The following is a 27,516-nucleotide window of genomic DNA, read 5'->3' on the forward strand; positions in this document are numbered from 1 at the left end:
TCAGAAGCGGCCTGATGGAAACAAACAGCCGCTCGACAGCAGGTTGCACTCGCTAATAGATGTGTAGTAATCCTCAAAAGTGGATTGACCGGCCAGCGCTGCTGTAGCTGAAGATACTAAAGCTCATTTTGACAGAAGGGTTCGCAGTCTAATTTCTGAGCTACAGGAAGGCAAAAGCAGCTTGAGGTCCTTTGGTTGTCTCGGGAGATTGCTGATTTACCTAAATTGATAGGAGAATGGATGGAGCTAAATACAGAGCAATCCTAGTAGAAGATGAAGATGAAGGTTCATCTTCTGGCAGCTTAACATGCAGCCAAAGCTGCAAAGGAAGGATTTAGATCAAAGCATGTACATGTGCTAACTGGCTCAGCCAAAGTCTATAACTAAACCCAATTAAGGATCTCATGTAAGGATTGAAAGTTGTTGCTCTCAGATAATCTCCGTCCGATCTGAGTGAGCTTGTGAGCTATTGTGCGAAAAGAAATGGATAAATATTTACTCTCTAGACACGACACTGGTGGAAACGTACCCCACAAGACTTTCAGTCGACCAACTACGTCAGAAGAAGATACAAGAAATTCTGTCCAAACGATTACCCTTAAGTTGGCAGAATGAATACTTCACGTTTTTAATCATGAAACGCGGCAGGAAAAGCAGCATTCTAGTCTTTGCTGCAGTATGTTGTTTTATTGAACATGAACACTAATGAGCTGTCGTGTGTGTCTTTGTCTCTGCAGTTCCCAATGATCAGTGAGTTTGGTGAGGACACCAACTCCTACTGCTCTTTTGAGAGCAAAGACACGGCGCTGCTGCAGTCAGAAAATGGCAACCTGCACCAGCGAGTCAACGTCCTGACCCATGAGGTACACATCCAGTAAAACGAGGGGTTAAGAGAATCCAATTTCACGTGTCGCTTTTTTTTTTTTTTTTTAATGCGGTGGCTAAAAGAAAAAGCCTTATCAGACAGATGTTTTTTTTTTTTTTAGAGGACTCATTCAGTGGAAATCCTTCTTCCATTAAAACCTAATTTAATTACAGTAGAATTTAGGTCAAGAAATGTCCAGAGCTAATTAGGCTTCCGGAGCTGCTGTCTGGGCAAAAATGATGAGGAATTGATACAACCGGATAGCTGTTTAAGAACAAAGTACGACACCGAAGCTTCAGGCCGATGTTCTTTGAGATGCTTTACATATTACTCTGTAGAAGGCTCTCTTTGGAAAAGTTTATAGCAGAGGGTGACGGCAACATCCTCGTTGGTGCGCGTACATGCTTCGCACGAGCGCATTTCGAGAGCGGGGCTTTGAGTTTTTTTTGTTTTTTTCTGCTCGGCTGCCACTACAGTGCTCTCACGACTGTGTGAACGAGAACACGGGGAAACGAGAGGCGGCTCGCACAGGAAGGCCGTGGTGAAGCTGGTAGCAGCAGCGGTGAAAAAAAAAAAAAAGAGAGAGAAAAGAGCAGCGTTAGAGAGCGAGGAAATGGTTTATAAGAGCAGCAGAGCTGATTAGCGTGGGACTCCACAGGTCATGGGGTTGTCTGACACCTGGCAGTCCGACTGATGAAATGAGACATGGCACTGTGAGCATTGCTCTGTGGGAACCAAACCGATACGGCACAGAAAGTCTCAATGTACACACAGTACATAGGCTGCACTCATGTGGCTTCACTGATGGGTGAACATCCTATCCTTAATTCGTATGTTTTAAAGGAGACTTACTGTATTGTGCTTCCTTTTAGACACGTTAGGGTAGGTCTGTGGGCAATAGAAAACATTTTTTTTTTTTTTTGCAAAACATTATTCTCAAATAATGAGTTTTCAGTCTAGTCATTTCAACCTGTTTGGAGCTCCGGTCAGAATTGGTTGTTTTGTGGGCTATATGTCGCTGTTATGCAATAAGCTAATGCTAGCTACGCCTCCAACTCAGATTTCTTCTAGCACTACGCTTTGTCTAGTTTCATCCATCTCTTTGTCAACAGATCAGCTTTTCTGTCCCTGCTGAGGAAATTCATTCCCAAAGTATGATGCTGCCACCACCATTTGTCACTGAGGCAGTGATGCGTTCACTGCCAGTTTTCCTTCCCTTTCCGCATGTAACTGATTACTGACTCTTAACCAACGATGTACGATTTTTACTAGTTAGGTGACTTCTGAAGGGAGTTTTATTTATTTTATTTATGGGTGGCAATGTAACGTCACACAGTTTAGATTTATCCCTCTAAAGAAAGCCTTTACTTCTAGTTGACATTTATACAGTATTTTTTTTGTTGGTCTGTCACACCAAATCCCAATAAATCACTGCCGTACTCTTTCACGAAGCTTTCCACAAGCCGTCCATGCACCGGCGCCAGATTTCCACTCACATATGTTGCCGTCGACACATTGAACGTCCGTCCCGGCTTCGGCTTGCCCCATTAGTGTGTCCCTCTCTGTTTATCTCAGTCCCTCATTGACGCTCCCACTCGGCTGCCTGGAAGTGACCATGTTTTCTTTCCGTTCCCTCGCCTACTTTGAAAATCTCTTAATTTCACTCAGCTTTGGAGAATCTCTAGTGCTCTCATATCTGCCAAATAAGATTGTGTCTCACTGTGGCACTCGTCGTGCCACACTGTGAGAAAACTAAGCCGCCGAGATGTTAAATGCCCCCCCCCACCCTTTTTAATAAAAAACAAAGAAAAAAAAAACACGCTTGTGACATTAGGGAAGCGCCGCGTTGCACACGCTGACGTCTTAAGATATTCGGTGTCCCAATTTCACCCGGTTACGAAACATCTTCTTTAGGGACGCGTTTGATGACTCTCTGAATTGAAGTTTTCCCTTCATTTTCTCCTTTGTGGGAGAAGTTTGAAAACTAAGAAAGGAGGAAATGTGTCAACTTGTTTTGTTGTCTGTGTGAGTCTGCCTGCTTTTCAGCTCTTTTTTTAAATCTGTCTCTCTTTAGCTGCAGAAGAGAAAGGAAAGGGAGGAACAGCTGGAGGATGTGATCCAGGCCTATGAGAAGATCCACATGGAAAAAAGCAACCTCCAGAGGGACCTTGACAAGATGGTCAGAAGCGACACTCGGATAGCTTTACACTAGACTCCAATGGTTTATTCATCAAGTGTTAGTTTTACACTTCAGATTTAAAAAAAAGAAAGCAAGAGTTGATGTCATTAATAAATAGTTAATGAAATATGTGTTTAGATGTAAAAATATAACTTGAATGAATACAAGGGCTCTTCCAGTTTGGCTCCAGCTGTCTGCTGCTGCAGAAATGTTCTTATTTCTGCATCCTGAAAGCTTGAGAAGTTAGCATGCAGATTTACCTTCTGCATGTTTTCTTTTAGCCTTTTTTCAATTACTTTTAGCAACTTGGTGGCAATACATTTTTCAAGCTCATACCCCTTGAAATCCCTTACACTGCAGCCACAAACCTCAGAGTTTTTCATTGAGATTTCCTGTGAGAGATCAACAGAATGAACATCAGGGAGTCGAAGTGTGGCCTGAATTTGTATTGCGCTCCATGAGTAAATATTTTGTAGATGAAGATGTAATTGCATCTTTCACTCCAGTTAGATTGGACGGGGAGCATCTGGGAACATTAACTTTAAAGTCTTGTTTTTTTTGTTTTTGTTTTTTAGCTCTGCAACCGAATCAAAGACACAAAAGTTATGAAAAAGACAAGAAATTACAAAGAGCATTAGAACAACAGGCCTCAATGGATGTATTTTTAAAGATTTCAATGTACTAGACCAACACAAAGTGATTCATAATAGTAAAGCAGGACACAACATTTTTTGTTTTTGTGGATAGTGAGGCTGTTTTGCAAGCTTTAGCCAAAGTCTTTAGTAGGTCTTTCTTCTGTGGTCAATCTGCACATTTCTGACCAAAATATATTCATATCTGGGACAAAAATTGTCTCACTCCTGAGCTGTACGATGATTTTACATTCCCATCATGTCTGTACTTACATTGAACAGTTTGAACAGATGAATGTGGCAGCTTCAGCTCCACAGTTCTCCTGATGTCGGATTTCTCTTGACTTTTCAAACATGTCGTAAAAGAAAACTGTGTTTCAGGCGTGGCCTAAAATGCTCCCAAAGGTCTCCCTCCAATTCACTTGGATATGTTAGTTAATCTTATAGTCAATTTTTATGAAACACTTTTAGAGAATTTGGTTTTCTTTATTATTTTAGGAGCTTAAGCGCCTCCCGACAAAGTCTTAAAGTGACCCAAAGTCCAACATCAAGTACGCAGGATTCAGTAAAACATGCTGCCGATCATCAAATCTTTCACTGTAGGCAATTTCTGCTAAGCGATAGTATCTTTCTTTTTACAATAAAACAAAACAAAACATGCATTTGCGGAGCCTGCAAATTAGAATCTGGCTAAATTTTTTTTTTTTTTTGCAAGAGAGATTCTTCTTTCAGCGATTGTTTTAATGAATTATTCCTGTTCCCCCAGAAGAATTAAGCTGCATGTGACTTGACTTTCCTTTGTGTGTCGCTCCACCGCTTAAAACCGTGAGAATCTCATTTATTCTAAGTGGTTACAAATCAACACGAGGCAGAGCTGTCCAACCCAACAGATTGGCTGGCCGAACTTTCCTCGGTGCCCTTGTGAGGCAATAAAGCATCCCACTTGACAGCGGAGTCCATCTCACAGAGTATCTTCAGCAGCTTTAAACTGTCAGAGTGATGAGGGAATGAAGTGTGCCAAAGACGTTGAGCTGCCACCTGGCAGGGACCATCGCAGTGTCACCTGCGGCTCGTTAATGGGACTTCATCAGAAAACTGCGCCTCGCTCACCTTCTAGCCTTACTCATTAACACATCTATAAAGTGATGGAGAGATTTAGAAATTTAAAGTAGGAAGGTTTTTAAAAAAAACAACAACAACAGTAAATGACATAGTTAATGGCATAGTGGAGATTGATCGCTTCTTGAGAGGCCTTCCTATCTCAGAGCCTTTCTCTTTATTCACAACTGCGCTGCGATTACATTTGAATCTTTTGGCAAAAGTAACCAGGATAAATACAAGTTGTGTTTATAGAAATGTTTTCAATCCTTTGTGAAGAATTGCCTTCTACATCTAAAACCCATTTGGGCAAAATTTGATTTCCGCAAACATCAAGCATTCACGTTACCTTGCAATTGACCATGTGGGAAATTTTGCCTCCCTCGCTCCTTTTGCATAATTGCTTTAATTCAGACACAGTTAGTGTCATTTTTTGCAGACTAATACCAATTCCTGTGTTTTGACAATGGATTCAAATTTCACAGGATTGCACCACGTGCCACACACATAAATGAAGACGGCATTTTACCTTGCGGCAGATTGGACTGTCTTTTCGTGATTCGCGCGTGTGATTTCAGACGAACCTGGTGGAGAAGCATGTCGAGCGAATCCTGGGCCTGGAGTCTGCGCTGAGGCAGAGGGACGAGTCCCTGCAGAAGCTCAACATCCAGCTGCACAACAAAGACATGCAGTACCTGCAGCTCCACGGCGGCCCTGACAAACACAGTAAGCAGCTTTGTCCCCTCGGATACAATTAGCGGACGCGTTTCACTGGACGAATTGAGAAATTGAGGAAAAAGTAAGAGCAGTCGTTCCAAAGGCAGGAGGAAAACAGCTCGCCTCTTGTCTGTTGTAACTTTTTATAAATCAACGAGTGTGCATTGTTTGCTTCTCATTGGCTGCTCATCTGTGCAGAGAAGCAGACTTTTTTTTTTTTTTTGCCAGACTGCAAATCTTTTTTGTCACTTTTTATATGATTTATGACTGGGTTTCAGTATGCAGATTTTTGGGATTTGTTATGTTTGTGTGACTCAGCATTCCACTTTCTTTTCTTTTATTAACTTTTGCTATTGTTGTATATATGTCTATGGGATGTAATGCCTTCTGTTAGTCTTTCCTCCGCCTCTGCACGTTTCTCGAAACTTTTAGCTGTCTGATCTGGGATCTTCATGACTGGCTCTGTGTCATGTTCTGCCAAACGTTTCTCGTCGTTTTGTTATACTTCTTAAGCAACACCTTTCTTTTCGGTCCATTCGGTCGCCTGCTGCCTCTCAGTCAGACATCTATTTTAGTTCTTCTTGACCAATTCAGAGTTCAATGATTTTTTAAAAACAATGGCCTGCCAAATCAAATTTAGCTTGACGTTCATCTGAAGATGATTTTATGTATATATTTAAACAACACTGATTTTTTCCATCCTACCATTGAAGCTTTGTGTGTCACAAACAAAACTGAAAATATTATGTTCAATTAATGCCACTTATTAGGAATCTACTAACTAAAGCAAATTAGGCCAGCTGAATCAAATCCAACCGTGATGAGCGACATAGACTCAAAATCTTACTGCGATGTATTGTGATAACAATAAAAGTGACTAAGAAATCATTTGCAACATTTTTGCATTTATTTTTTTTTTAAACAGCTGTATTGGTGTTACTGTATATATAACTACAGTCAAAACACAGTTCTAAGTAAAATATATTCTGAAATTTAGTTAATTGTTGTTAAATTGCACATAAACTGCATTAGATCATATTTCTAAATTTGACATTTACTGATTCTTATGGAATCCACAGTTGAGAAAATAAAGTTTGACAAACTGTTGGGGTTTTAAGACATCATTCACTGGAATTTGTCGCAAAGAAAAGTTTTAGGATGAAAAAATTTTATCATCCTGATGAGAAACATTTCATGATTACAATAAACAATGGCTAAATGCCTGTTTTCTCTCAAATGTTAAATAATAAATAAATAAATTTAAATAAATATAAAAACAAAACATAGCAAAACTTGCCAATATGTAAAAAAAAAGAAAAGAAAAAAAAACAGCTTTTTTAACGTCAAAGTTCCCCCCCCCCCCCCCCCCCAAAAAAAAAAGTTATGTAATTGATAAAAAGAGCTTTGCAGTTAAACTTCAGTCATTCTGGCTCTAAAGGTATTTGGCATTGTGAGACTGAATAATTGGTATTCAGTCCATCTGAATACCAATTATTCAGATGGACTGAATAATTGGTATTATTCAGTCCATCTGCACCACCAAATGATCTCTGCTGCGGGTAGTCTGCGCGACTAAAACATGTAAAAGAAAAGCGACTTGTTAGAGAACAATACAAATTCCTGCAAAACAAATGCAGTGCAGTGGAAACAACAACACCGCTCAATCTGCCGTGCTGCGGGAGTGCCGAAGTAGACGAGGGAGGGAGGGGGGTATGGGGGGATGGGGGGGGGCTCTGTCAACTTTAATTGCTTTGCATTGTGACCTTGTCGGTGACGTGGGCGGCTGAAACGTGGAAGCAATGTGCCAGTGCCACCTCAACAGATGCCTGTGCCGTAGTAAACCCCGATGAGGAGGAGTTTTCATTCTGCTCAGGCATCAGACTGGCAGAAAACTCATGGAAATTTGCATCAGATCTGTTTCTCTTCCAGATTTTATTTTATTTTTTTTTTGTGTGTTAAATTGTGATGTACGAATGGAAATATATATATGTGTAGTACTAAGTTTGTACTGTGCACCTGTGACTCCACATACAAGTATTTTATTGAGGAGGCAGGAGCAAAGATAAAAGATGATACTGCTGTGCCGTTGCTATGTCTTCTGTAACTCAAGGACTGTGTGAGCGGAGCTGAATCACTAGCCAGCCCACACAGATCACATCACCCAGGTACACGCTGAAAGATGCTGCCCTTGGAAGAAGTCAGCTCTTTGGCTCTTTTATAGTCATCGATTGTACAACCGCGGACAGCGGGGCGGTGCATTACTCAGGGAACAAAGAAAAAAAAAGAAGCAATAGAAGCTCAGTGTTTATGTCTTTTTCTTGTGCTGCATTGTTTACACCCTTTCCTCCCATTTCTTTTGCTTCCTTTCTCCCAGTGTTGGATTGCCCAGCTCTGACCCTTCAGAGCTCGCGCAGCCTGGACACCCTGTCGGACCTGAAGCTGCAGCGGCTGGAGGCCGAGCTGGAAGGGGCGCGGCACGAGGCCCAGGGTGCGTGTCAGCGGGAGGAGGAGATGAAGGCGGAGGTCGAGCGGCTGAAAGACGAGATCAGACAGCTGCAGGATGACCAGAGGGAGAGGGTCAGTGTTGCTTTGTTTTCAGTCTGGTACACAGTGTCTGGACCATTTACACAGGCAGAAATGGACTGAACTGTAAAATATGAAAAAAAAACAAAAAAAAACAGTGCCTTGAAACAGTATTCCTGAACTTTGAACTTTTGCACATTTTTCACATCACAGCCGCAAACTTAAGTCGATTTTATTGGGATTTTAACGGCATTTCAACACAATGTAGCTCATAATTAAGACAAGTGGAACATGGTTCAACCCCCTCTGACCTGGCACCCTTAAATAAATTCTACAGCACCAACTTCCCTCCAGATGTGTGTTACAAAGCAATGATGATTCTGGGTACACCATCAGAGGCGTTTTGTAGACAGAAACATGACGTATTTGGTCATTTCTTTTACAGCAGTTTTTGTACATTTTGTCCACATTCTCAGCAGTAATTAAATTTTTTTTTGTTTTCTTAGTTTGTCCTTTGTTTACACACATAGCCTTGTTCTTAAGATATTTTTATAATTAGTACCAAAACTAATGTACTGGTAAATCAAAAAACATCCTGTGTGTGGCGGTGAAAGTAAATATAAGACTCAGTAAAATTATGAAAAAAAAATATATTACTACTACAAATCATATTACTATTGTTATTTGTTTTTATAACAATAATCATGATATATATTTTTAAATTGGAATATCCCAAAGAGACCACTTTTTTTTCTGATTGTACAGCAAGTACAACAGAGAGGCAACAACTCAAAGCTTTTCCTTTTTCTTTTTTTTTTCTCTTACTGTCTCAATGGTACAACAACATGCTAAGCTGGATGATGAAAGCTATGGGCCTCAACTTGACAGCTACCACTGATCTCTAGTTTAAAGCTGGAGGCAACGGGGCGAACAAAGGCAGAATTTAAGATTGATGTTAGATTGACTGTTCCATGGAAACGTAATTGCAATCCTCAGTGTATCCACATTTATCACGTTTTCTTTTGAAAAAGCGACAAGAGCCTCATTGGGTTATCCAATCTGACATATATTTAATCTGAAGGTGTTTTAAAGAAAATACATTTTACAGCGCTTAAATTAAACTGTCAGTTTAAAAGAAAACAAAGAAAAATTCCAGCCACTTTTTCTGTGTGACGGTAAAACGCTGAGAACACACAGGAATAACAGCCTTTGAGCTTGTGCTCTTCATTCTGCAAGTTTTTGTCCCTGCTGTCATTATGCTGTCAGATTTTGTCCAATATCCCACCAGCAACCTGCATGGTAATCTAATTTCATGCTCTACTTCGGCAGGAAATGACTTCTCCGTGCAAGCAGTGCGATGTGGAGTGGATAAAGAAGGTGGGAGATGAGCAGTAAGTGACCACCGACAATCTCTTAGCAGGGGGCCGAAGGGAGGGGAGCCCATGTGGAGACGGAGACGGAAGGGAAGCGGGGAGCGTGGCTAAGTTAGCAAGGAGGAATACAGGCTGAGCAATGATCTCAAAAAAAAAGAGCAAGATTGAGAAATGTTTCAGCAGAAGCTCATCTCTGCTGTCCTGCTGGGATGTGCTCAGGCCTGCCTCTAGGGGCCTCATTAGGAAGCAAACAAGTTCTCCAATCACTGACTAACTGGGTTCAAACAGCATTAACAGAGGGAGTAATGTTGTTTGGACGCTGTGGCCTGGTGGATGTACTGCGCAAGGTGCCATTGGCTAATTTTCACTAAATAAAGTTTGTGAGGAGCCATTAGTAGGCAGTATTTTACTCGTGGTCAGAAGTTTGCCGAGCTGCTTTAGTTTGGTGAAAACGAAAGAAAGACGAAACATTCCAACTGCGTGTTACAACTGGGTCCAGTTATTTAGTCTGATTTTGAAAAACACTAAACATAGAGAGAGATCAAACTAAAAGCACAACAGAGGCAAGATGACCAACAAAAAGAAACAACAAAGCAACTAACAGAAAATAATGTTTTAGACTTAACGAATAACAGGGTCTCAACAGAAACCATGAAAAGAGAGATGACTGTTTGTATAATGAATAAAAAAAGCCATCTGTTAGCATTAGCATGAAAGTACTAATAGAGTACTAATACTATACTAATAATAAATAATAAATACTAATAATATTTATATCTATAAATATGCAAACTGAAGAATTTGTAGAATTTGACAGAACGCTTTTGCAAATATTTAGCAAATAATCACCCTGAGCAGCAGAGGGCAGTGTATGCACAAACCAAAAAGTCTTTCTGTCCATTTTGCACAAATGTATTTTTATTTATTTTTTTACTTTAAAATCCTAATAAAGTGTTGATTCTTTTCTCCTCTCTCTCTTACCGTTAACCATCAGAATAAAATCTTAACGCTATTTGTAAATTTTATCTCTGTTTCTTCCTGGAAGCGAGGGCGGTCTCTTATCTTCATCTGCGTCTAAAGTTGCCCCCGACTTCTGATGTTTACAGGGTGTCAGGTATAAAAAAGGAAAAAAAAAAAGCCGCAGCAGGTTGGGCAACTGACTCCCACACAATGAAACCCCAGAGGTGTTTCGATGGGGAGCAAACAGAAAGTAAATGGTGCGACAGCAGTCAGAGGCTGTGTGTCGAGTGTGCGGTGGAAGTCTACTACTTTTTTCCAGACCTTGGTCACCTTTTGGTTTTACTCAACAATATTGCTCACTCCCACTGAATTGCCGCTACACTTTTTCCTGGAGCGTTTTCTTGTAATTGGGTCTGTTTAATATAAATTGCACAGATTAAAAAAAGGAGGTTTTGTCAAGAATATTAGCACAGTACATAACTCTTGTAGTAAAGTCTTGTGTCTGTTAATTAGTGGTGATATTTAGAGAACCTCTCCAGTATGTAAAAGTTTTTGTTGTTGTTGTTGTTGTTGTTGTTTGTAAACAGCAACATAATCAAAGTAGCATTACAAATATTATTTTATTTTATTTTATCGTTGCTGTTGTTGTGTTAATTTCTGCCTATTTCCATCCAGTGGTTCCACTCCGCTTCTTGTAACTGCACTCGCGGACTCGTTTCCCTCAGATGGAACCGTTAATTCGCGAACAAGCTACCCTCGTCAACCACAAGCCACAGCGCTGTAGGCGCCAGTAGGCACCTGGCAAATACCCCCCCACCACCCGACTCATCCTCCAACTCTGCCAATTCAAAACTATTCCTTTGCGGAGAGACTGACTAATCTGTCCTCAATTTACAGAAATCAAGAGCAATTTCAAATAAATCACGGCCTGTTCAGCTGGAATTCCCTCTTCGAGTTGAGAATCCAAGCAAAAGCAAAGATTAAATGTTGCATTCCGATTGTTCACAGATTCTCAACTTAGTGAATTTGTAGTTTTTCAGTCATATTTAAAATGCCAGTTGTAAATTTTAAGAATGGCTGTTTTGATATATTTTTGCAAATTGAAATGGCTATAATTTATAACGTTCTGAACTAAAAAAAATAAAATAAAAAATGCTAATGCTATCATTAGGATGCAAATCTGAAGTTAGCCTTCTAATGTCCACAAATAGTTATTTACCGGTAGGTTGAAACCAGCCAACTGAACTGTTAGGAAACTCTTGCATTGATGCAGTTTTGTTTCTGGGATTTTACTCGACCTCGTGGATGAAATGCAGGACCAATGATGGGTTTTCACAGTGGAGGCTGAAATTCTGAAAGTACTAAAACAACTGGCTACACCCATTCGCTGTTCAGTCCTTTGTATAATGAACACAGTTTGGTCGACTTGAAAGACGCAAAGCGTCACCCCGTAACCGTGGCTTGGTGTGAGAGCAGTTTGACACCTTTCTGTGTTACACTAAACAGCGCGCCACAAAATTCAGAATGTGGACTGCAGAGTGTGGGGAAAAAAAACAACATGGTTTGATTTCTGAGAGATCCCAAGACCTTCCAGGAGATCTAAAAAAAAAAAAAGTCAGCTTCCTTTTCTTGTAATTTCTCTCAATTAATAAAGGGAGAAGTATTACGTGCACCACTGTGCATCCTGAAGTCATGCTTGTTCCCTTAGTGTGTGCCAGCAGCGAGGGGATGTCAGATCCCAGAGGCAGGAGTGGAGACGGCTTTTCCTTTAAAACATCAGATCGGGGGTCAGATTTCAGCCTACACTCACCTCCCACTCACACACACACACACACACACACACACGCACACACACGCACACCCCCACACACACACACACACACACACACACACACACACACACGCACACACACACACACATGTGGAACACTTCTCCACCTGATCAATCTACTTCCACAGCCGTTTCATCAATGCTGCATTGGCATTATCACACCCCTCCCACGCACTGTAGCCGTACACTGTACAAAAACATGCACACTCGCATTAAAGAACAAAAAGAAGGGGGGGGGGGGACATATGCACAAGAGAGGAAATGCATGTAAGCAAATGTGAGAAGCATTTTTAGTTGCTCGGGAGACAAACAAACAGCTCATTACTTCTGTGCCTCTTTGCTCTCTTGAGAGGGTGCAGAGCCTGGACTGAGAGGTGTTGCGCTCTGGTCAGGACCTGTTTCGAAAAACTGCCTAAAGACACGAGCAAATGTGAAATGTGACATGGCATACGTGTGAAAAGGAAGAGGTGCGTCAGTTTAAAACTGTCAATAAATCCGCCGCACATCAGCATTTAGATATGAACAGCCGAAGCGGGGGTAAAGGAAGATAGCCTCTTAGTTTCAGGGATGCTTTTTTTTAAAACAACAACATTGTGCAGCGAGCTCCACCCACCATGTCAGTAAGTAACGCAAAATGATCGTTATTTTCCTCATGCAGCAGGTCTTAAAGCCACAAACAGCGATGGCCCTTCCGAGCTGAACCAATTCGAACCAAAAGGAAAGATGTCTGTTGCCAGACGGTGGGCTGACTGGGGGTTTGATACCCCCACCGTGTGTGTGAGTCACCGTAGTCAGTTGAGAAATTAGGTGGGCCATTAACAGGCACCAACTAACCATTGGAAGTTATGAGCTGTTCAGTCTCTCTTCTGGTGTTTTTTTTTTCAGTTCGGGCTTCTCTGAAACAGAGACCCCGAATTTTATGTTAAATGAAATTGAAGGTATACTTGTTGCTTTCAGGAATGTGAAGGAGCAAAGAGCTTCCTAATCCAGTTTTGAGAATGGATTTCTGTAAAAAAAACCAAAAAAAAAAAAAACCTAACAGTCTGTTTGTAATACTAAAAAAATAAAAAAAATATGCAGGAGTAGCTAAAACTAAATTAGCGTGTGGGTGTGCTGCAGAACATATGTTAAAATGTTACAGTTTGCTAGCTGTGTAGGAAGGATGTTTCTTTGTTGTTGTTTTTTCTTTTTCTTTTCAGGGAAGTTTCTGTCTGTTCTGTTTCATGCTGAAAAACTCCCCACGATATGCAGAAGTTCTGTTTTTTTTATCCATCACAATCTTTATGGAAGAATGAGAACAGTCAATTCTTTTTTAGCAAGGTCATCACATCAAAATCGTTCAACGGCCTCGAGCGCAATTGACATCCTCTTTTCAACTCTGACTTTTTCATTTGTCTCGAGGCGGATCTGCATGTCGTCTGGGTTCATGCTTGCCCTCAAGAGACGCTTCATGCTACGTTGAAGCTTTCGTGTAGGTGTGACGGTTTTCATTTGACGCGCACACACACACTGTCGTGTTCTGAAACTTTCACATTATAAATCTCTTGATGAAACTAATGATAACTTCGGTTTTCTTGAAGTGCAAGCCGTTGTATAAGAAATTACTCAGATTTTTCATCGTTATCTTTGCAGATTGTAAGCTGGATTTCATGGTTTTATCTCCTTCTGAGCCCGAATGAGTCAATTTCAGATCAATACTGAGAAGTTTATAAAAACAAGCTGCCATTTCTGATCTGACTACCTGTTTGGTTTTATATCTAATGTCTTAGTTGGTCTGATATTCATCTCGTGAACATATTAACTTACTTTCGACTTGCATAATAAATTTCTGTCCCAATCTGTTTTGATGAAATTAGCTGAGAGAAGCGACGTCTCGTTGCCATGGTTAAAATAACGGCACCTCGTAAAACCAATCTTTCTGGCTTAGAGCTCTGGAAATAGAGCCGCTCCGTCAGCGCCGCCCCTGAGAGAGTCAAGACACGTCTTGCAAGAATATGGTGTGATTTTAAATTATGCGCTCCGACATGCAATCTAAAAATATGTGCTTCTCAGTTAGCCACCTGATGTGTGTGTCGCTGCAGCAGGCCTTTTTCTATTTCAGAGCAGGAGGAAGATTAATTCATGTTCTCATTCATTTGCAGTTCCTGGCTTGGAGGGGGGCAAAAAAATTTTTTTTTTGCATTTTGACAAGAATTCGACTGCAATTACAGTTTAAATAACCACACAGTTGTAACACCTTAACATTGCGCCAACACTTTAATGTTCTGCTGTAACAATGATTATGCTAATTACATAATTGCCCTCCTCCATTCTTCCTTTCAGGGTGAATTTGGCTCTTGCCTACACAGAGTTAACAGAGGAAGTGGGACGCCTCCAAGCGCTGTGCTCCAAGCAGACGGAGATCCTGAGGAAGGCGGCGCAGGAGCCGGCCAGTCCAGGTTAGTGCTTACGCGTTGAAACGCTGCGTTTCGGACAAAATCTGTGTCGAGACCATCCTGGTCATTCTTTATTAGAAGAGCCTGGTCTTTTGTCTGCAGAAACACTCCAGCAGCACTCTCTGAAACTCAGTCACCACAGCTGTGTGTTCATTGTGAAACTTAAACATGCAGTTCAAAAGGAAAAGCTCACCGACTCTAAGCAGGATCTCTGATTTACTACACCATACATGTCTTATCTAAAGTGCGTTGCGTCATCAGAGTGTATCAATATGGTTCGTCCCACTAAAGTCCACAGAAAACATGCTGACGTTTCCTCTAGACCCTCCAGTTTTCTGCTGAAGTGCAAAAAAAAAAAAGTTAAATAATAATAATATCCTGTGACTTGTGTGTTGCTCACCCTCACTCTTGCCTATTGACTTCTGGAGATGATTACTTGCACGTCAAAACCCAGCACTGATAAAGCAGATATAACAACATCAAGTGTGTACTTATCTATTTAGTTTCAAAAGATTTTTAAAGTGGGCAAATTAGTGTAAGACAACAACAACAACAAAAAAGTAAAAAAGTAAATTGTGACTTGAAAAGATGTCCTCAGTGAATGTATCACACCTACATTCCTTGTCGCCTCAGCGATCTTTGGTGTGGGAGTTGTTATTGAGGGAAGAAGACTGAAAATTTGTTATTGTCAGCATTAAAGGGCGCAGTAAAAAGAAATCAGAAAGGAAGCTGTCATTTTTGAGTGAACTGTAGGCAAAAGAGAGCAACACTTTCAGCAGATAAAAAGTAATGATAAACAGAAATGTTTCCGTGTTTTATTTAGTTGAGGTTTTGATCTCTGTCATGGAACATTCTTGATTTGTAAATGTTTTTGTCCGTGCGTCTAAGAAATGATATAATTATGTTTTACAGTGACTGCTCTGAGACACAGTCTGATGTAATTTCTCCTCCTTAATAAATTATTACTGACTACTGACAGCAAGGAGACATGACAGAAAAATACTTAGAATTTTGAAGTTTTATGTCTTGGTATTTTTATAATTATTAAAGATAAAATTGGTGTCAGCAGGACAGAGACCCAAAGCTGTGATCAGTTCATCTCTAAGAATTATTAGTTTCAAAGTGACCAGTTAAATTAAATTTTAATGTAAAAAAAACACCAGCTATCAGAGAGAGAAACTGTGACGATCTCTGTCAGAACTGACTCAGCAAAGGACCCAGTAATTCCTCGGCCCACTCTATAGTGGGTATAAAAAGTCTACGTTTGGCTAATGTTGACACACTCCTACTTTGATGATTTAGTTTGTTTTTTTTTACTTCTATAAAAACTTATTTATTGTAGGTTATGTTAAATGAGGAACAATCTGAAATTATTTATCATGAACTATTTTTTTATCACATTATCCTGGTATTTTAATAGGGGTGTGTAGACTTTTTATATCCGATCTGCTCTACATTCACATTCGTTTCTTTCAGTCAACTCCTCCTGCAGTTTCTCTAATTTTCATTTTGTTTCCTTGCAGTTTGCCTTCACTGTTCATGCCCAAATTAGCCTCTTTGTGTTTTGCTCTACTACCAGCTTTAGTGTTATAGACGTTTTTTTATCATTCAATTAAAATTGTTACACGCTCAGTCTACTTGCAGTCCTCAAGCGACACTGGGCACAATAGATTCCTCATTTTAAAATATCCTTTACATATTAATAATATCTGAGGCATCCTGAAAAGCAAACGTAACGTAAATCAAGTTTGATTCATTAATCGACGTCTGCGTCGTTTCTCAGCACCGGTTGTGATTTGTATGTGTTGTTTTCTCACTTGAAAAGCAACGATAGGAAATCCGAGACGCACGTTGTGGAGTAAAAGTAAAGAAGTGCTAAGCGGTAGCAACACCTTTTTCTGCATGCACAAAGTAACACATGTTGTCTCACAAGTTTGAGTCCAACCACAAACCAAGTTCACAGAACAGAACCTGAGAGAACTTCAGCTCAAGAAAATTAACAACAGCAACAAGGAATGTTCTGGTAATATGAACGTCTTCGCCGTCTATAACAAGAGGCTGATGTTCTTGGCGATTTGCTAGCAGTATTTTTGGGAAATCGCATGCAGCCATGGAAGAGTTCTTGAGTGAACGTACTGAATTTACCCCCTTTTTTCTCCTCATTCGGAGAAAACTCTGAAAAGCACAAACAGCCCCTCTCCTCTTTAGCACCCCGAAACCAGGCAGCCAGAAATGATGTTTCCTCTTTGTAATGGGAAGTGTAGCTGAAGTGGTGACTGCAGGGCTGACTCACTCATCGACATATCTTGTAATTACAGGAAACACTACAACTGTACTTGTGCAGATAAATCTTTTTATGGACCAATAGAGGAACATAAAGAACATTTCTATTAACTGAATGTCTCGTTACAACATCTGATGAAAATGTTGCTTTGCAGCAGCTGAACATAATGATTTCTGATAAGGAGAATGCATTTTAATAAGTTAACACATGCCACCAAGATGACAGCAGCAAAAAAAATAACAGTCTCTCAACAGAAAATATTAAAATGTGCTGATTTATTATTGAATAGTGCAGCTTTATGTGTGAGGTGAAAATAGGAGTTTGTCTGCTAAGCCTACACTGACTGTAAAACAGATGTTTTTTTTTCTTATAAAATATAAAACTATGTGTAAAATATATCCTTAACATATCTGTTCCTCAAATTTTTGTTCAGTTACACCCGAACAATTTAGAATCTAATCAGAAACAACCTTTTCAATGATAGTTCAATTTATTAGCATTGTGCAACATTTTCTTAAATTTAGCTTCCTGGACTCCAACCTCGTTTTGTTTCCATTATTGGAGTAGTTTCAGACAGATCTCCAGGCTTTCTGAAGGTCTTTCAAAGTTTACATTTCTGTCCAGACATAAATTTCTAGAAAATTTTAGTTTTTTAAATCATTTTCTAAAAACTTGTTCCATCTTACAGATCAAAATGATTCACTTTCGACTTGAATGATTCACCTGTGTTTAAAAAAACAAAAACACAAACACTCCATCGCTCAAGGGATTAACAAGTGTTGCAATATGAGTTCCACGTTCTGAATTGGCATCTTTAATAATAAATTACATTTCTATCAATATTCTAACTTACTGACATGCACTTTGTTTGACTCAGTGTTTGACCGACTGTTGGATAGAACTACTTCTAATTGACTGAAAAATGACATCATGGTAAATCTGTTATTATTTTCACTTCTACTGCGGCGTGCACGCTGTAAAATGTAACAGGAAAACAACAAAATTTGAAAGTGGTGAACAAAAAATTGAACCATGTAACAACATATTACCACATATCTGTACATCCTGGAACTACAACATTAATGAAACATGTGACTGACTTTCAATAATCCGTTTTCTTCAGTAGAAGTCTGTCAGCAACTCACATCTTCACTTGGTAGTATTTTTTCAAACTCTACCGCGCAAATGTTTCTAATCTATCAAGTTGAGAGGACATCTTCTGTCCACATTCCTCTTTTGTTGCTTTACAGATTTTCTGGCTTTAGGTTAAGGGTAAAAATGAACGGAGGAAAATCTCACTGCGACCATTAACTCTATTTCAGTTTAATTAGACTCACTATAACTATTGTCAGGTGTGTAACCAAGAAGACTGAATCCAAAAAAAAATGTATGCAAATATTCTCCAACAAAGAAGTAGATTGAGGATGTGCACATTAATGCATTCAGGTCTTTGCAGATTAGGTTTTTATTATTATTATTTTACAGGATGAATGTTGAAAAAAAATCTTATTGTTAACTTTATCACGGTGTGGTTGTTTCACATCTTGGAAAAACCTGACATTTTAACAGGACTGTGTAGAAAGTTTATCTCCACTTAATCAAATGATGTGCACTGTACACTGAGCTGTATATCATGCTTCTACTTGGATTTGAATAAAAGTAGAGACAATAAATTCAACTCAGTCCTCGACGTGTAGTATCCCCACCGTTTCATCACTTTACCATGAAGCATGAAGATGTTTGTTTCGCTTGAGGCGTCTAATCGGAGGTTTTTCCATCTTTGTTCCCACAGTGCAGCTCCATTCTCCCATCCACCACCAGCGTCACTCTCCAGTTTCCCAGCGCCACTCCCCCATCTCTCAGCGGCATTCGCCAGTGCTGCCACATCACTCCCCGATCCAGCAGCGGCGCTCTCCGGTGCTGCAGCGCCTGTCCCCCGACATGCACCGTCGCTCCCCGCTTCTGGACGTCAGCAATGGACCTGCCTCCTATTCCTACCGACCGCCCACCCAGCACCTGAGGGCCAGCTTCCAGGGTCGCCGCAGTTACTCGGAGGTAGCTGACCCCTCAGCCTACCAGTGCCCGCCTCGCTTCTCCTTAGACCCCGTCTCCACCCTGCCAAAGCCACGGCCCTACGTCGAGGGTTACCCAAAGCAGCAGCCCCAACACGTCGGCTCCCCTCACAGTGGACTGCAGCACCGCGGGTCCCCGTCGCCCCTTCAAGCTGCGGCAGGCGGAGACAGCAGCATGGCGGAGAGCTCCATGCGTCACTCCAGAGAGATGCCTTTCCCCCTGTCAGAGGTGGCACACCTCCATTTTGAGCCCCCTCCTCCTTCCCAGCCTGCCCCCCAACCGCCTCAGTCCTCTGAGGATGAAGAGGAGTGGACTTGCCCCCATCCCATCAGCCCCCCAAGGACTCTTGGTGTGCTCTCTCCTGGTGTACCCAGCGGCGTCATGAGGGGCCCAGCATCCTGCACAGCCTTTCCCATCCCTCAGAGGCCCAATAACCTCAGCTGCCATCCCCAGCAGGGGTACGCGACATCAGAGCATGCTCAGTCTTGGCCTTCCATTAACGTGAGTTAATAAGAAGTTAATTATGCGCCATTCTTCACACTTGTCTGTCCAGTCAGACTTGTTCATAGGAGTTCATCTCGAATTTATATGGTCCGAGTAAATATTATGGATTGATAATATACAGAAAGTACAGAAATGCCAATATTAGCCCACATTTTTCCACCTTTTTCTCCATTTCTCACAAAATATCCAGTCCTTTTTGTGAGGTTTTGCACAAAGGTTTCGCACAAAGGTTATATATATATATATATATATATATATATATATATATATATATATATATATATATATATATATATATATATATAAAGCAGGGACAATTTTCATACTTCCCTTGCAACCAATTATAAAATGGAAGAAATTATCGGACAGAAGCCCTCTATTCTCCGCAGTAAGTACTTCCCATTTAGCCACCTGCATAAAGATAATAGAAAACTTGTTGAGGGCAAAACTTATATTTCCTGAATGTCTGTGCATCCCCCTCTTTTAATGCTAAACAAATATAAAAATATATACTATTTACAGTTTATTATTAAATACAACTTTAAATTGTGTTCATCTCATGGTTTGGCTTCAAACAGCCACAGCTGCGGGAAAAATATTCTGCCTTGGTCGAGAGGAGATGACAGGGTGGCATCTTTAGCTCACAAAGTCTCCACAGCAACCGTTGGAAGCCATCTACATGTCAGCTAGATATCTGGAGGACGTGCCTGAAGAAAGCATTTTCTGTCCTGCCATTACAAAGCGAAATCTGTAGGGTTTGCTAAACTTTCTTAAACAAAGATTGATTTGCTCTGCCTCAACCACTCCAGGCGGGTTTGGCACGAATGAAAGAACTGTACTGAAAGTACAGAGTCGCGCTCATCGAGACGGGTTCTGAAACGGCCGTGTGGCATTTCATCATGTCTGCAGCTTACCTTAGAAACTCTGAACCTGGTTGACCAAATACTGAGCAGCTTTTTAGCCCTAAAAAGTTTTCTATTAAAATTAGTTTTCACACTATATTTCACAATCTTCTTGATGCCTTTCAGTTCCGTTAGGAGGCTCGGCCAGCACATTGTGAAATCGTCTCGCTTTCTGCAAGAAGAGAAGTTTGATAAAACTCTTATGACTGTGCATGATGAACAAAGATGGAGTCAAGATGTTAAGTCTCAATTAGCATATAAAACAAGGAAACTTACTTTTTTGGTTCACTCCAGAGCAACTACAGATACTTCAAAGCAGCAAAAAAATAGAGCATAGAAACCCATCCATCCATCCATCCATTTTCTTCCGCTTATCCGGGGTCGGGTCGCGGGGGCAGCAGCTTCAGAAAAATGAGCATAGAAACCCTTTTATTAAAATAAATAAATAAATAAATAAATAAATGCAATCAGCATAGACTGGTTAGCGGTATTTATGTGTCAAATCCATTAACATTTTCCATCACATAACTTCTATTGTTTAAAGTATTTTTAATGAACTGTTTGATTAGTGTAAGAGCGACATGAGTTCACTTTGTTGTTTGAAAAACAAAGTAGGTTCATAGCCCCTTCCCCGTTCATTGCTGTAAAACGGCCGTCACCACCACTTGAAAGAAGGCCACTACGCTTTTTCCTCTTCTTACAAGAAAGACAAAACCAGCCTTTTTGAAATTTTAATAGCACCACCCATCAGTCTTACTAGATAGAATAATGTTGCTTTGAGTAGTTGGAGAGCTACACGACTTGATCCGATAGCCGCTCCAGCTAATATCTGCTTGTTGTACTCGTGTTGGGGTTGAACGTTTCGGAACCACCTGCCTTATTCGCTACCACCTAAGTAGAAGGAACCGAATGGGTCAGGAACTGGTTTCATATCTAAATGAACTGAAACCTGTTTATGGACCTGTGCAGGAATCAAATTGAACAAAAAGAAGAAGAAAAAAAGTCCATCTTAAATAAATTAACTGGATGAATCTGAGCATGATGGGGGAGGAAGGAAAAATAAAATAAAAATGCTTCCAGGATCCTTCTCACAACCTCCAGAGGGTGACCTGTGCTTGGTTCTGAATAGTTTCGGGTAAATTTCTTGCTAGTTTTTTTTTTCTTTTTACCGGTCTCTTTCATAAGCATTTGGTGAAGGAGTCAACTTGAGGATCTGATCAACCATTCAGAAGCCAGTGAGAGAAATGAATTCTATGTTTTTTCCCCACCACTTTCTAAAAACTAGAGATAAAAAGACACAAGGACTTTTTTTTTTTTAAGAGAAACTGCTTGGAGCTTCTTTCACGCTCAAGGTTTCAGCACAAAACCGTGCGACTGAATACAATAAAGGTTCACGATTTAGTGTCTCATACCTTAAATTAGGAATTTTATTATTAAAGTAATTTGACTTTAACACATATTGGCAGCAATTCAGGCAGGCATTCCATTCAGCATAACATTTTGAGATTATTAACACCTTGATATGCCGTGTGGGCTAAAAGGTTGTTATGACTAAGTGAAAAGTTCTGTCAAGAATACAAGTATGTTAAAGGGGACTGGTGAAACAAAGTCCTGTGGGTGAAAGGTCAAATCTGTTTTTTTTTCACTGCACTTTTTAAACTGTGAGAATCCCACCACATCCCATGTATAAATATTCAGCTCTAAGTGGGACAGTAATTTTTTATTTCTTTTTCAAAAAGCATGTAAGATGAATAGCTTTTGATTATTGCATAAAAATCTAAATTCATCTCTTCATATTTAGCTTGTAGGCTCATTTCACTACATCCAGACGTGTGCTATTCAGCAATCGTCTTAACGGCTTAGCACAATATAGCCCCACGTGAAGTAGAGGCTTCTGCTTTTTCCAACACTGACTCAATTATCCACGCGAGTCACTTCGCTGCAGTTCACATGTGACGTTTGGGGGGCAAAAGACTGATTTCTTGCGTGTGAACGTGTTTGTTTTTCCTCTGCAGCTCTGGATGGAGAGCGAGGAGAACGACATGAGGAGCTGCCCTCTCTGCCAACTGATTTTCCCCGTCGGATATCCCGACGACGCTCTCATCAAGCACATTGACTCCCACCTGGAGAACAGCAAGATATGATCGCCCATGGGCCTAACAAACCCAAACACCTGCTCTCTTTCCTCTTACAGGTTTATATGAGTGCAGTCGATCCGTCCAAGTAGAGAGACACATGTAGGAATCACATTTAGGGGGTGAACCACTTAGATTTGTGTCGTAATCTGTAGGGATTGATAGAAAACAACAGAGAGGATTATAATTTTTTTTTTTTTTTTTTTTGGAGAAGTTCTGAAACACAGACCCGTCTTGGATTTGTGGGCCCCATCATTAGAGTTCTTTACAGACAGGTCTGCCTCTATACTCTCTGGATCTGATTGTTTTGGCTCTTAGTTTGGTTGTGAAGTCTGAATAAAGTTTCAGATACCTTCGTTATTTTTCCACTTTGCGGTGTAGCGCGCCTTTATTTAGCCGAGTATGCCAACCCTGATGCATGAGAGGCACAGCGGCAGGTTCAAGGGTTCAGCACGCCTTAAAGTTAGTCTCAGTTTTTATCGGTATTTAATCAGGGAGATTTGAGTAATCAGTCTGAATAACATGTAGATTATTTTGCAGTTATCCTGTTCAGCAGGAGCCAAGGGCAAACCAAGACGTGTAGGAATGTGCTTTTTGATTGTGAAAGAAGTTTTTTGCTAAGTGACACGGGTAGGGAGATTTTACTTGGTTGCTTTTTAAAAGAAAAGAGAAACAAACAAGGCAGTTACGGGAGAATAAAGCATTCCAATTTCACATTTACCTTCGAGCAAAGTGACTGGACAAGCTGGAGAAAATGAACCCTGAGTGAGTTTATTTTACACAAAAACAGTTTTGACGATGCCCTGCAGGGAAGGGCTGCTGCGAGGAAATTTCTTCTGTTTTTTTTTGTCGTTTTTGTTAATGACAGTGAAGTTTTAGTCAGAATATTCCTTTTATGCTTGCGGCCTGTTCAAAAAGTATCCTAGCACTTTAAGTTAACATAGCCTAGAAAATGTATTTGTTGTCAGTGTCCATATACATCAATCAGCCACAACGTTAGTGAAGTCCGATTATCTTTGACCTGGGAGCAAGAGAACGGTGAATTCTGCAGGACGGTAAATCTAAATTAGCTCGAGAAGCGATGACTGTTTCAGAGAAATATCAAATTATTCCATCCAGGAGCAACTTTAGCTTCTCTAGTTTAAATAAGCAACCAAGACTTGAACGTGGGGAGCAAAGGTCGGCCTATTAAGGGTTCTGATGCATGTCGAACGTTACAGCGTAGACCGGATAGTCACAAATCGGTCAGGAGCTTAAAAAAACAGGCTGACCTGGAACTGGATCGTGGCGCATAGTTCCTTTTCTTGTGAGCAGATGGCAACAAAGTAAAGATGGAGAGCGGGAACTTTTGGATCTTGTGGTACACAACACCCACCTAATCATTGTTGCATGTTCATAGCAACAGCAGTGTCCTCTTTACGAATGATTACATGCCCTGTAAACATCACCTGAGTGATGTGCTGGACAATTACTTCCTATACACCTACCTTACGTCCTTGTGAACTCCTGCACAGAGGGCGCCGCGTTTGGGAGGTGCTTTGACAGTCGAGACTGATTGATGTGTAGATTCTCAAGTGTCTAATTTACTTTTTATTTTGTCTACATCCACAAGACAAAATCTGTACATGGAAGATATATTTTTGCAATGTTTAAATGTTTATGCACCACATGTGTGACGTCGGTGACAAGTTTCTCCCACGTGTTTTGCACACCACTGTAAATGTAAATGGGAGACGATGGTCAAATTCCCACCACAGGAGGTAGGTTCCTGTACAAAAGCAAAATTATCCAATGGGGAATCTCCTCCATCTTCCTCGAGCTCCAATCTTTCACAACAGTTTGATGTCAAGCGGCCCAGACAACCTAACAAAAAAAAAGTCTAAAAACCAAGCTGCATGAGATTTCTATCTGAAATACTTTAACCGAACAGATGAAACGGCTCCTGGCAGCAGAGTTATTTTTGCAGGGCTTAAGCAAAGACAATACTCTTCTTTTGATACCTGGATTTCTTTATTTTTAACCACTGAGATGACTTAGTTTAAGATCTACTTGTGGTACTTTGTAAAACGAAAAAGGAAAAAAGAAACGATATCACACTGATGTCACTTGCTCTGAGGTTTTCAGTCACAAACATTTTGTAACGTGGGGCGGTCTCTCACACAGCAGCCCATTTCTTTTAACTGGCTAAAAGTTTTTTTTGTTTGTTTTTTAAGAGATGAAATGCTGTGAATTGGAGTTATGCAGAGCAGTGATGTTTTCAGGAAGGCTGCAGAATAGAGTTCTGGCTTTACTGATAAGGTTTGGAGAAGGAAAACAAAAGATCCCTTGATAGTTGTATTAGATTAAAGGACAACTCTGCTTTATTACCTCTATTATTACCTTCAGTTTATGTGGCCACGGGGATGGCCAAACGTTACTCAGCTTCTCCACATTAAACCCATCGGCACACGTTGTGTTGTGTTGCATCTATTTGTGAACATGCTCCTTAACTACACCAAGAAATACTCTATTATCTGAGTGTAAAAGCAGCAACAGCTGGCGTATCCTGCTGCTTTTTTTACTTTAAACTGGAACGCTGTTAAATTGAACACGGCATTCCCATCCCCACATTCCTATTTATTTTGTTTCCAGTTTCTCGTGAAACACAGAATTACAAAATAACCTGCACTGACACTAATTTGTAAAAGCTGCCTGCTAGTGGTATAGCCAAGTACTAAAACAAGCTAGCACTGGTTTTTGATTTTCGCTTTTTAATAACTAATGTCTTGTAAAATACTAGTCCTGCATAACGATGCTTTAGTTCAATGCTTAAGATAAATATCCCAGATTGTTGTAAAACTTTTGAGATATTGACTTGCCACAATTGAAACCAAAATTTCAATATTTTAATGCACATCTTTAAGGAGAGAAAAAAAAATATTTTCAAACTTTTAGTGATTTTTTAAAATTACCTAAGTCCAATTTCAAAGGCTAATGAAGCATCATTAAAACTAGATAATCTGGAAGTACAGAGCTGTAACATTAAGGAATTAAGTTTAGTTGAAAAAAATACTAATGTTAAGTCACCAAACTGAAAATGCTTTCACAAGATAATTAGTAAATTATTTTATCTGGCTAAACGCAAAGTTTTAACAAGACGCGCTCTACAAGCAGACTAGTGTTGCTCTTTATTTTCTTTTCGTAGCAATAGCTAATGAACAATCCAGTTTTAATTCTGAATTATTAATGTAATTGTTAAAAATAAATACATTTTCTGAATTTTTCATAGTTTTTCCTATAAAGTAACGTACAAATAGGTAAAAAGCTATGCCCAGAGACGTAAAATTACTGAAGTTTAGTCATTTTAGCTGACCTCTTGAAGTGACAGTTACGCAATGAAAAATCTGTGTAAAGTACACACTTTCAGTTTTATATTCAAAACCAATGATAAGTTTTAGAAATCACAGCTCTTTGTTATGTGAAACCCCCTTTATTCAGAAATGACATTAAACGACGTCAGCCTTCCATATGCTGCGTGAAACAAACACTCGGGAGTTTCTATTCTTACATTATAAACACAAGATTGTCGAGCGGCAGCAAATCATTTAAACATTCTCGTACGCATAAGAATCCATTGCATTGTTTTCATCTCCTAAAAGTTCAAGCGTTTTCAGGGGCAGAAGAGAGAAATCTACAAATAACGACCTCTCTTTTTCCTCCTTTTCTTTTCTGGGGGGACGTGGGTGGTGAGGAAAGCAGTGTTCACCACCGCCGCCAACCAGCTTCCTGGGGGAAACCCTGAAAACTATTCTGAATTTCACAAGAAACAAGTGAAGTTCGAAGAAGTCTTAAAAAAAAAAAAAAAAAGAAAAAAGTCACCCAATTCGGTTACTTTTACATCAGCCGTAACCATCCCCGTCACCTCATTACAGTTCTTCCTGTTTATGTGCCGTTTTTTTTTTTGTTTTTATTATTATTATGTTTTTTTGTTGTTTTTTTTTTGCTGTAGCTATGTAAATTGATCAAACTGTATTAAAACAGTATTGTCCCTCGAAGCCTCCCCCAGAAGCTTGAGGCTACATTCGACCCTTAATTCAACGGGGTCCCCATATTCTCACGTATTCTCCGCTGTATGTGCAGTATGTTCTTCTATTATTACGTGTGAAAATATTTAGAATTTTGTACAGTTATTTTGCAAGTGTTTTAAGACTGATGCAACATGTACTTTATTATTCCACAACTTCAAATTGGAGTGTATGTAAATCTATATATCTATGTATAAACCCACAAGAGTAAACATGAATTGTTATACGCGAGTAAAAATCCCTGCAATCTTCCACTATTACTCACTATGTAGTGATATGTCTTGTAGTGCATTTTTATCACAGGTGTTCTTGAAAGTTTCAAACACTTCAGAAAAAAGTTTATGATTTAAAAAAACACCTAATTAATTAACTGATTTTCCAAAAGATGAAGCTACAGGATGCACAGTGCCTTGCAGAAGCTTTCATGTCCTTTATGGAGTTTTTTTTTTTTTTTTTTTTCCACATTTTGTCATATATATTTCTATGATTATATCATATGTCATTTTACACTGGTAGCCCTAGATAAAATCCAGTGGAAACCAGCTGCCTTTAAATGCCACCAAAACTAAACTTTAAACTTTACTGTGCTGAAAACATCACCTGGAACAAAATATCCTAATCCTATGGCAGCATCACACTGAATTAAAATGCACGCTGCACTTTTTTTTTGAAAACCCATCTACCCTTCTGCTTCATAGTCATGCAAAAATTTGTGTTGGTTTATCAAATAGAATGCTTCAAATCATTCGGTTTTAATGTGATAAAAGATGAAAAACGTCCATGAAGGGTATAATTCCTTTTGCCAGGCACTGCAATTGTTGTTTCTAAATATCATTCGATTCATTTTTTTTAAAGGCAGAAGAGATGTTTTGCGGTTTCAGATTTTTTTTTAAATGCACTACATGCATTTCTTGGCCTCCAAACACAGGATCTAGGTCTGC

General features: G+C 39.9%; 1 protein-coding gene across 2 annotated transcripts in view; it reads left to right on the forward strand.

Annotated features, from left to right (window-relative positions):
- tbkbp1 (TBK1 binding protein 1) overlaps nt 1-26,829 on the forward strand; it is a 57,334-nt gene extending 30,505 nt beyond the window's left edge. For both annotated transcript variants that reach the window (XM_008437412.3, XM_081600202.1), the window contains exons 3-10: nt 738-863; nt 2,940-3,044; nt 5,353-5,500; nt 7,866-8,068; nt 9,344-9,405; nt 14,501-14,616; nt 18,690-19,471; nt 22,392-26,829. In XM_008437412.3, coding sequence (XP_008435634.2) covers nt 738-863; nt 2,940-3,044; nt 5,353-5,500; nt 7,866-8,068; nt 9,344-9,405; nt 14,501-14,616; nt 18,690-19,471; nt 22,392-22,520 — 1,671 coding nt within the window. In that variant the 3' untranslated portion in view covers nt 22,521-26,829. The remainder of the gene's footprint in view (nt 1-737; nt 864-2,939; nt 3,045-5,352; nt 5,501-7,865; nt 8,069-9,343; nt 9,406-14,500; nt 14,617-18,689; nt 19,472-22,391) is intronic.
- Nucleotides 26,830-27,516: the final 687 nt, after the last annotated feature.

This window comes from Poecilia reticulata, chromosome 19 (assembly GCF_904066995.2).
Source record: "Poecilia reticulata chromosome 19, P_reticulata-male-v2, whole genome shotgun sequence".
Lineage (NCBI taxonomy): Eukaryota > Metazoa > Chordata > Actinopteri > Cyprinodontiformes > Poeciliidae > Poecilia > Poecilia reticulata.